At 44.3% G+C, this 10,846-nt stretch overlaps 2 protein-coding genes across 2 annotated transcripts; both read right to left on the minus strand.

Moving 5' to 3' along the window:
• Positions 1 to 991: 991 nt before the first annotated feature.
• Positions 992 to 7,771, minus strand: LOC113205910 (longitudinals lacking protein, isoforms H/M/V). The gene is made up of 12 exons (XM_026421702.2): positions 7,572 to 7,771; positions 7,374 to 7,414; positions 5,942 to 6,018; positions 5,331 to 5,405; positions 5,122 to 5,235; positions 4,946 to 5,053; positions 4,607 to 4,867; positions 3,915 to 4,520; positions 3,755 to 3,838; positions 3,555 to 3,672; positions 3,309 to 3,479; positions 992 to 3,233 (listed from the first exon to the last, which is right to left on the minus strand). The coding sequence occupies exons 4-12, from the start codon at positions 5,385 to 5,387 to the stop codon at positions 2,767 to 2,769; spliced, it is 1,986 nt and encodes a 661-aa protein (XP_026277487.1). The 5' UTR covers positions 5,388 to 5,405; positions 5,942 to 6,018; positions 7,374 to 7,414; positions 7,572 to 7,771; the 3' UTR covers positions 992 to 2,766.
• On the minus strand, positions 7,377 to 10,659 carry LOC113205913 (uncharacterized). The gene is made up of 8 exons (XM_026421710.2): positions 9,537 to 10,659; positions 9,227 to 9,447; positions 8,902 to 9,145; positions 8,638 to 8,819; positions 8,361 to 8,522; positions 8,112 to 8,271; positions 7,778 to 8,010; positions 7,377 to 7,417 (listed from the first exon to the last, which is right to left on the minus strand). Exons 1-7 carry the CDS (start codon positions 9,626 to 9,628, stop codon positions 7,893 to 7,895), a joined length of 1,179 nt encoding a protein of 392 aa, XP_026277495.1. The 5' UTR covers positions 9,629 to 10,659; the 3' UTR covers positions 7,377 to 7,417; positions 7,778 to 7,892.
• Between the last annotated feature and the right edge of the window lie 187 nt (positions 10,660 to 10,846).

The raw sequence follows: 10,846 nt of genomic DNA on the forward strand, positions 1-10,846 counted from the left end.
TATATTTTATCATTTGAAGTGTACTTTTTTAGACCAGTAGAACAGGTCAATAAAGTAAATAATTGAACAGAGGAGGCAAACATGATGCCTTATAAAACTTTCCTTTTATATTAGTAAAATCAATTTTGTTTATAGTGTGCCATAGTGCTGTTAACGTTGTGCAGTCCCATCTATTAGTGTGCCCCTCCTCCTTCAACTCTACAGAAAGCTTTAAAAGTAGTTCTTTAAAATACCTTATGCCTGTCAAATTTTTAAATAATACTCTTGAATCCTATCAACATGTTTTTGTTATCTTATTGATCAATTCCATCCCTGTTTTTATGATCAATTATTAAGGTTTGAGTTTATCAAAAAAATTCACAGCACATGGCTTGATGCGTATGATTTTACAAATATTGTAATTTGACTATTTAAAGTACTTTGCAATAAGTCAGTGTAAAATCCAGTATGCTGTACATTAAGACTGCTGCACTCAGTGCAAATTTGAGAAGACTAACAGGCGATGATGTATTTCTAGTTTTAAGATCTTTATGTTGAGTCTATCTAGTATAACACTTGTAAATTCTGATCTAGTTAAAGATTTCCTAGCTTAATCAAGTACTGCATTTAAAGCTCCTAGAATTGTTGCCATGTTTAATTCACTGCTTACTGAAAGAGTTTTTCTTCAAATCTTTGTCATCTTGTTTCAGTTCTATTATCTTTAACACAAGAGAGAACTCAACTTATGGTTTTGCAAATAAATTTGTTTTAGAATGAATTTTGTTAGCTGATTTTCATCCAGGGTTGTGACTAAGTAACCATGTTCTAAGTCATATATGGATTTGATATTTTTTTTGGAACTCATTAGTTCTTATGGGCGATGGCGCAAAGGAGCAAGAAGACATCTTTGTGAGAGGCAAGGGTGTCAGTGGGTCGCTTTTCCAGCGGACCAATAGGTGGGAAGAGGTGTGGGGACAATTTTCCGGACGCTTACCAAATGAAAACAAAAATGTACATAGTTTCAATCTGTTTATTTAGAAATATAATGACTTGCACAACATGGTTCTTAAGCATGTTGTGGTAGACTCCTCAGACACTACTCAAATTGAGTGCTGCAACAATGAAAGTACCATGTCACTCAAAGTTCTCTCTTCTAGTCAGAACTCAAAGTAGGTAAAAGTAATGACTTCATCAAATTTCAACAGTGCTTTTGAACAGTTAGTACATCCAATTATTTTTTACGATTTGAAAATACAACTTTTGTTTTACAAGAACCTGCAAGTAAAAGTAATCGTTGTCAAACAATCATAGTAAGAAACTCCACAAAACACCCAGCTGACGTGTGAAACCCAGTTCCGCCTGGGTGAGTAGAGTTTCTGGCAGGCAGAAACAAGTTGATTAGCACGGTAAATTCGAGTTCAGTATTGGTATTTCCGTTGTTAAAGGCGTGAAATCGCCATAAATGTGTTTCACTATAAACTATAGAAAACAACACATTGAATCAATATATTTATGACCAGATGAGATACAATTTTATGAAACAGTAACTAGCGTGAACTTGAATTCTCTAGATTTTCGTTATCAAAAGGCAGTACATGGTAATGTCAAAATTAACATTGAACCAATAACAAACAATTACTATGGAATAATTTCACTAAAGCAATAGACGGTAGCAGATTGATCACATTCAATTCATAAAAACCTTTAGAGGGACTGCATAAGAATAATAATAAAGAACAATGAAAAACGTCATATAATATTAAAAAGAGCTAACTGACATACTTGAGGGAGTAAAAAGATAAATCACCCTGAAAAGTAACCTAGTTGAAACAAAATACATTCAAATACCATATCAATGTACTAAATAGGACACAGAAAGGGGTTTAAAAATGCATAGAAAATAATTTTTTGATCTCCCGTCTGTTGATTTACCACATTCTCACATTCCTGTCACTTTCGACTGCTAGTGCTAGTTAATAGAGCTGCAGTCTTTAAAAAAAAACTCATAACAAAACCTGAAAAATCAAAACACCTATATGCACTTAAATAGTGCAGCCATAAAACAAAAAAACAACCCTTTTGCATTTGGTATGCGGTATGCACAGTAAAAATCACAAAATATAGCAAATACAAGTATTGCTAAATGTCAGAAACACAAACCTACATGAAAATAAAAACAATGAAGCTCACCCCAAGAAGTTTGCTTCAACAAGTCAAAATTCTAATAGATAGATAACAAATTCCATAACAACTTGAGATAAAGATACAGTTCAATTATTAAAAAATAAGAAAACTAATTTTCTAATACAGTGTGCTCTACCATGCCTTGAAGGCAACAGAATATAGTCTCCTACTCATGCCATGAATGGCAGTCAGTCACGAAATTAAAATATGGAGTAACATAAATGTGAAATTAATCCTCTCACAAATCAATGTACCAACCGTGAGCTAAAACAAAGTGTTCTCTTAGATAACACTCAATTTCCATTTGATGGCACTCTAACAATGGCACATAAAACTGTTTCTACTTAAGTGAAATATGTCTTCTCAGCATTATTTTTAACTTACAAGGTTTTCAAGCACCTACATTAGAAATGGCAAAATGAAATCAGTGCTGGTTCATAGTGCATAAAAATGACACTGATCAGCCAAACAGAACAGGGAGGATCAGCTATGCATGGTACGGGAACATCGTACAGATTAAAAAAAAAAAAAAAAAGGGTTTTGCTTCTAGTTTTGAACGCCAAAAGTTTCCACATTACATTTACAAAGCTAAGAGGAGGAACTTCACGTCTGATCTTCTACACTAGTTTGTTGGTTAGCCTGCTCAGAATTCAGTTCCTTCTCATCTTTCACTTTGGCTTCTGCTTCAACCTGTCCATCTTCAACCATTTTCAAAAACTCCTCCTCTAGGTTTTGCTGGTTGGAGTCTTCTTCAAGGACCTCCTCTTTCACCACCACACATGCATCTGCAATGTATAAAGACTCCATGGGATGGTTAGGTCCTTTTGAGTTTTTGACCTGCTGGACAGAAACTTCACTGTTCTTTGAAGGGTTAAGGGCCTGAAACCGTGACTGATGACGCATTGCTTTCCTTATTCTGGCTTCCTTAGGGCTGTAGAAATAACCAGGATACTTTCGTTTATGTTCTTCATCAGCCCTGCGTGCAGCACAAAAATATACTTCTTTTTTCTCAGCATTTAAAGCTTTCCATTTTATTCCAAGTCGAACAGAAATCTGCTTGTTTGATTCGGCTGAAAAGGTAATTTACTGTAGATATCATCACAAATTTACCAACCTTCCTTTTAACCTTGCAATTAAAAACTCACTTTTATTTTCAAGAGCCAACTTCTTCCTCCATTCATTAGCAAATATCATAAATGCATTGGGTGGCCGTGGAATCCTATCCCCTTTTAGTCGCTCTTTGGGGAGCTCCACTTCAAGAGGATCTGGTGGTCCACAACCCATATCCGCGGCAACAAGTTCTGACTCTGTTCTCACTACACAAGAACAAAATATTTAGACATAAAAGTAAATTTAGAAGATATATCATTTTTCAGTTCGGAAACTCTTACCCTTAATTTTACTTTTAGATTTAACACGGACCCCTTGCTTGTTCACCGACATGTGAGACTTTTCACAGTTACCTGGGCTATTCGAATCATCTTTCTTACCTTCAGAATCCTCAGATGGCTGTTCCAACAGAAATTTATGACTATATAAAGATTCACCCATTGGTACACTACTGTATTTGTAACAATTCACTTATTCTTACCAGGTCAATAACTAATCTAGTAGGGTCATCCCACGATGTATCAGTATCATCGATGTCTCTGATGAAGAGGGGTTCAACTTTAATCTGCAAAAGTATTTCTGATGTGATTATTTGTTATTGAATATTGATATTATGAAAACTATAGAAACCCAGAACTCACAGTTGTAGCTAGATCATCATCATTATCATTATCATCATCATGCTCTTCATCATCATTGCGTAAATCATTAACAGTGACTTGAGCAAAAGGAGGAATTTCATCTTCGTCTTGGCTTAACTGATGTGGAGAAGATGCAGAGGAACTTGATGATTTTAATGGTTTACAATTAACTTTTGATGGTGTCTTGGGTGGGTAAACTTTTGCTGGAGGCTTTGACAAACTTGCTTTGCCTGTAGATACTGATAAAGGTTCTTCTGAAGAGCTGATAGTACGTGATTGAAATTCTGATGGAATGGGTGATATCCCCCTTGAAGAAAGCGCTTCAGAGGAGCATTGTGATGCAGTGGTCACAGGTGAGGTTGCTCTTGATAGAGATTCATTGGATGAAGAGGCTTTGGGATGTAAATTGGTTTTAGATGGAGTGGTTTTGGGAGATGAAGCTTTAGGTGCAGAGACTTTTTGTGAAGAGACCTTAGAGGATGAACCTCTGCTGGTTTGAGGTTTAGATGCAATCGGTCTTGATTGAAAAACATTAGTTTGAGATAAACCATCCTCTGAACGCTGCACTTTGGCTGATCCGTCTTGTAGTGACCCAGTCTTACTAATCTAGATAGAAAAAAAAGTAAAATCATTTTAAAATGACACAAAAATCTAATACCATAAGCATTAAAGTATCAGATATTGTGCATTACCTCAGACGCTCTCTTCCGTTTTCTACCTGGTTTAGAGGAGTCTGACAAAGCGCTAGACACTTCAAGTGAGTCTACTCCAGGGACATCACAGTGGAGATCAGAACCAAAATTTTCATTCATAGCTACGGATGGGAAACAATCATCTGGTGAAATACTACTTTGATTATTTTCAAACTTGTCTTCACTACGGACATTGCTGAGCCCTTTGACTTGCAAGGCTTCTGCTACAGCCAGTATACCATTGAGTTCAGATTCTAAAACCTTTAATGATAAAAAAAATGAGATGAGTACATGAGTAAAGTTTTCAAAGAGAAATAAGTTTGTTTACACCATACTCACTTTTGTTTCTCCTTTATACATAAATTCAACAACCATTTTCAGGTCATGGAACTTAATTCCATTCAGAATTATAACAGGGTGTTGAGCATCGTGCAAGTTAAATAGATCCTAAAACCAAAATATTTGTTAAGAATGTCACAAAACCCTTTGTTGCAATCATATATACACACGTCTACCTGGAAATAGGAGCTGCAAGCTGAGAGGACCATTTTGTGAGCTTTGATGAACTGGCCTTGGCATGATAGTGTTACATCCACCAAACTTTCACTTGAGAGTTGTTCTAAAAAGACCTACAACATAAAATCACAGTTCATCAGAAATAGTTTCTTTCTAGTGCTCTTTTGAATACAAAAGTAACTCATAAAGTGAAAAACATATGACGTACCTGGACGATGTTAAAACTGTGGTTGTTCCATCGTAGATTAAACTGTGCATTATCCATTGTGCTGAGTTGATTGTCCTATGAAAGAGAACATAAATTATTACAGAAAGTTATATCAATTCTTGAAACTGGAACATAAACTTAAATATAATTGTAATGAAAGCAGACTTTTAACAATATCAGTTTGAACAGATTGTCCGACCAGATCGGCTACCCTTCTTAGAGTAATAATTCATCCCTAAACAATGACAGCTATATATTTATTAAGAAATAGAGAGTAGCCTAAAGAGTATAAAGCAAAACAAATATTTCATAATAAAAGCATTAGGGGGTAGTAAATAATGAGTGCAGATAGATTTCTTTTAAGAGTTGTTTTGACCACAAAGATGCAAATTATGGACATGAAATTCAGAGTAAACTTTAGTTATAGGACTGGGAACATGTTAATGCCAACGACGACAAAAATTGGTTAAATGACGCATAACGGTTAGCCTATAACAATGGAATTCAGGCTACCCTTCCTGCAGACGGGCAGGTATCGTGCGTACTCATACCGGTAAATCATACAGTTAGAATATAGAAATAACAATTCACATAGTCAGTAAAAGATTTACCTCACATCGGTAGATCAGTCGCTTTACATGACAAAAAAATGTCACACAGAAATTGTGCTTATTTTCGTTTCGTGTAAGCTCCAAGCAAGAACAATAGAGTGGGGAGGACTGCCGGATCTCGATCCAACATGGCACCCAAGCGCAGCACCCCCTCAGCCCGCGGGTTGCCTAGATCGCAGGGTAGAGGGGTCACTTTGCCGGCGCGCAGTGCATTCTTATGGGAAAACGGCCTACTTTGAGGATCGCTCCTGAGTTATTTTGGTGGTGCAGGAGGGTCGAAGTGTTTCTAAATGGTCTTAAATACACAGAAGACCTACTCTGAGTCGAAAAATAATGTCAGAGTGGACTCGTTAATATAAATATATCGAAAAATACAAAAGTTGGCCGGAGTGTTGGAATTTGCTGATTTTGCGGCGATGGTGTAGAGGCAAATGGAAAGCTATCGGCTTGATCAAGGGTTTATCTGAAAGTACGTTTCAATGCCTTTAAATTGACCCCATTGCCGTATTTTTCGGATAGCTCATTTTTGAACAGCAACCGATTTAAAAAGGGCCGAAATGTCCGAAATCAACCTTTTCTTATATCGACTCGTACAAAGGTATTACTCAACACAAATATATAAAATTGGTATCAAAAGAACGGCAATCAATCCTACTTTCAGGGCCTCATTCGTAAAATACCATACCTTGTCATACATTTCTTCACCAGCGTCGAAAATAAGTCCTCTGCAAAACCGCGCCGGCGCGGCTACGCAGGGTTACGCGCCAAAACTAGTGTAGCGCATGACTGAAAACTATGATCGGTGACGAAAAGTATGATAAGGTACGGTATTTTACGAATGAGGCCCTGAAAGTAGGATTGATTGCCGTTCTTTTGATACCAATTTTATATATTTGTGTTGAGTAATACCTTTGTACGAGTCGATATAAGAAAAGGTTGATTTCGGACATTTCGGCCCTTTTTAAATCGGTTGCTGTTCAAAAATGAGCTATCCGAAAAATACGGCAATGGGGTCAATTTAAAGGCATTGAAACGTACTTTCAGATAAACCCTTGATCAAGCCGATAGCTTTCCATTTGCCTCTACACCATCGCCGCAAAATCAGCAAATTCCAACACTCCGGCCAACTTTTGTATTTTTCGATATATTTATATTAACGAGTCCACTCTGACATTATTTTTCGACTCAGAGTAGGTCTTCTGTGTATTTAAGACCATTTAGAAACACTTCGACCCTCCTGCACCTCCAAAATAACTCAGGAGCGATCCTCAAAGTAGGCCGTTTTCCCATAAGAATGCACTGCGCGCCGGCAAAGTGACCCCTCTACCCTGCGATCTAGGCAACCCGCGGGCTGAGGGGGTGCTGCGCTTGGGTGCCATCGGCGGGCCGCCGGGAGGTGGGATTCGGCAGTCCTCCCCACTCTATTGTTCTTGCTCCAAGGTAACAATCGAAGTTCGCTACGTCTCCTGGCTACTGCTGGCAAAACAACAAACAAGGAGACTTGGAAAAAAACTGTCTCGACTCCTTTGACAATGCTGCTATTGCTTCGTATATCAATATATTTAAACACGAAAATCAAAAACTACGAACTATTAAAACGTTTACTGTTCCTTGTCATTCACAACTTAACTGTTATGCAAAACGATTGTTGCAACTGCAGTGTTTACGTTGGGTAGTTGGCACTTCTTTGGTTGACACAAACAAAACAACATACTTCTCGAATGAACAGCCTTAAACTTCGACTTCTAAGGCAGAAAATGCCGTCTCTTTGCAACGACACTTTACAAAGAGATAACTTGATACCTCACACAAGATTATCTTTCTCATACAAAGTACCGTTTATTCCGTGAGGGCGCGTGCATTTTCTTTTTCACATTGGCCAAGCTGTAAATAGTTCCCTGAAGGCGCCGAACTTGAACATTGTCGCTTCGTCGCCGAAAGAGGAAGTCAGTCAACACTTGCATCTCGTACAGTGCGCCAATCTTTGGCAAGGGTGCAGGTCTCGGTAAAACATGTGGGCCTTTTTGACGCCAGGCCAGCCCCTCCATCCGTACGGGAGTACGCTCGCCCTGGAGATCGGAAAGGGGCGTCAAGTTAGGTCGATGAATGCGTCCAATCCTCATTTCGGACGAGGAACGGGGCCGAAAAGCTCATCGCGTAATTATCTCACATTGTTTGAACAGACTGATTGCAGCACGTGTCGCAGGCCTCGGCGCGGTGGAAGCCGGGGTTTGGTTTCCGCAGGTTCCTTTGAGGCGGTGCAGCTCGCGCTCCGACCATCTCCGAATACAGAAGGCTGGGCAGCGCGTCCGGGTGCATCGGGAGCCCACCTACAGCGAACGGGGAACGTTATCGGGATGGGTCGGGGTCGGGGAGGGGGTGCAAGGGTCCGAATGTGGAACGGGGAACAGGGCCATACCATGGCGCGAGCAGCTCGGGGTCGGGTCACCGAGCGGGAGCATCGCCTCCCAGGGCGCCCCCGCCCCCGCCCGGGACTCCAGCCCACTAAGCGTCAGATAATCGTCCGGGCAATGCTCTGGTGTCGGCTCCAGCCAGTACTGATGGATTGGGGGTGTGAAACCTTCGAGAGAAACGCAGTGTGGACTCTTTTAGTCGGGAGAAACTCTACGAAGAATTAGCACCCGACAACTTTGAAAGAAAAAGATTATGCCCTCATGACGCAACTGAAGCCTTACCGAAAATAACTTGTCCGGGTATGTAAAAGCCTGGGTCGTCCACCTCCAGTCGGTGCGCGAGCGGCGGCCCTGGCTGGGACTGCTTGACGGGGAAGATCGGGGCGTACAGGGCGGGGTCCCCACCAGGCCGCTCGGACCGCTTGTCGTGGCACCACCACCAGAACGGGGGGCGAGCCTGCCAGCTAAGAGGAAGGGAGAGAGCAGTGAGCGGTGACCCATAGAGACTCTACTCCTGAGACTCCCGAGAAATCCACATACACTCACGTTTCAACGGGAGTTTCAAGGGGGATCGCGACAGCCCGGGTCGGCGACGGCCTCGGCGGGCGCCTAGGCCTGCAGCACGCGCACCGGCAGCCCTGCGACGGATCCGGACGGTTGGGCCCCAGCGGTCCCCCTCGGACCCACGTCTCCTTGCGGCAGCTGCAGAACTCGTGGCTGCGAGCCTCGTCGCCACCGTCGACGTCACCAGGAAGGACGTTGTCTGGTACCTCGGGGGGCGAGTCGCCGGCTGAAACCAAGAGTCCCTTATTAGTCCCTTCAGTCTGAGGCTGAGGCCGAGGTACGGGCACACGAAGGAGACGACTCGCACCCCGCTGCTGCTGCTGCCCGGGCAGGTACTGGCCCTCGCTGTCCACGCCCAGGCGCTGCAGGAGGTTGGGGATGGCCTCGGGGACCCGCACGACGCGGTGGGGCCGCGGCTCGTAGTCGTCCGGGTCGCCGCCGGGGCGCGCCGGGCAGTTGCGCCCGCCGTACCACCAGAAGGGCGGGCGGATGCTGCACAGGGCCCGGCCCCGCGTCACCGCCCTGGACCTGGGACACGCCGCACGGCGTAGAGGCGCTGATGTCAAAGTCAAGGCCTTCAAGGACTCCGCACCTCCCGCTCTCGTCTCGCCCCTCACCCGTCCTCGGCCTCTCTTTGGGGACGCTTCTGGGATTGACACTCCGGCCCGGCGGCCGCGGGGTCCTCAGCGTCCTCCGGCGTGTCCGGCATTGCTGCTGAGGGGGAGGGTGGCTTTACCCGCCGATTGCCTCTCGCGTGCCCTCCTCCCCGCGCCCCCCGGGGGACCACGACCGCGCCGCCGCCGCGGCCGCCCGGTGCTGTGGTCTGCTGCTGGACATGCAGCTGTGGTCAGCCGTCTCTGGCAGCTGCTGGCGTCTGCGGGTGCCCCACCGGCCCCACCCCTGTTGCCGGGGCAATTCACTGTATTGTTTTCGATCCGGCACACGCCATTGATGCCGGTGCCGCCGGTGCGCTGCTGTTGAAATTTAGTAGGGCAAAAGTGACGCCCTCGTCTCTCGTCTCTATACAGGGTGGTCCACAGACCCCTTCCTTTATTTTGATTATACTGTACCGCATGCAGGCTTGCGGACGGGCTTGCCTACCGTCGCTCCCCACGGCGCCTTATGGCCCCGTGCGAGTATGCAACCCGGCCGCACACCTGCATCCGGTACAGTATAAGCAAAATAAAGGAAGGGGTCTATGGACCACCCTGTAGGTCTCTAGCTAGCTCGCAGCGGTGGGTGCGCCGAGGTAAAAATAGCACTAATCTATCAGGCAATTGCTGCCGCCGCATGCTCCCGGACGCATAGCGCCGCGTAGCGCAAGGACTTGTGCCGCGCGCGACAACATGTTTGCTCCGAGCGTCAGGTCACGCTTATCTCCCAGGTGGTCGCCCTCCGCTTCTGGTCCCTTCTTGCCCTTCTGTCTCAGTGTGTGTACGATAGGACTGGCTGATTGATTATCACCTTTAAGCTTAGGGGGTGGACGTCCTGATTAGTATGAGGCTCTGTCCTGACGGTGCACGCTTTTGACCCATATTTGACAATGGCCGAGTTATCATGAAAGACCGCTGATTTCCTCATCTTTTTGTTATAAATCTTTATCCTTCCTCCCGCTTCCTTCTCAGCCTCAGCACTCCTTTGGCAAATTAGAAAAAGCGCTGACACGATTGCAGCTGCAGCCCGCGTGCCACGTGGAGCCCCTCTGCGGTCTGCTATCGGGAGTCGATACCCGCACCCCATCATAAATAACACCACTCGTCAACTGCTTTTTGGGTCAGGCTAGTTTCGAGCCGCCCCCTCCCTCCCCTTTCCAGCCTTGCCCCTCGCAGGTGACGTACGGTTCGCGACCTTGCCACCCCGCCACACCCCATCCCCGCCACCGTCACCCTCGCCTCGAGGCGCCGCAGCCGCGCCCACAGCCCCCCCC

This window comes from Frankliniella occidentalis, unplaced genomic scaffold (assembly GCF_000697945.3).
Source record: "Frankliniella occidentalis isolate FOCC.00 unplaced genomic scaffold, Focc_3.1 Scaffold20, whole genome shotgun sequence".
Taxonomy (NCBI): domain Eukaryota; kingdom Metazoa; phylum Arthropoda; class Insecta; order Thysanoptera; family Thripidae; genus Frankliniella; species Frankliniella occidentalis.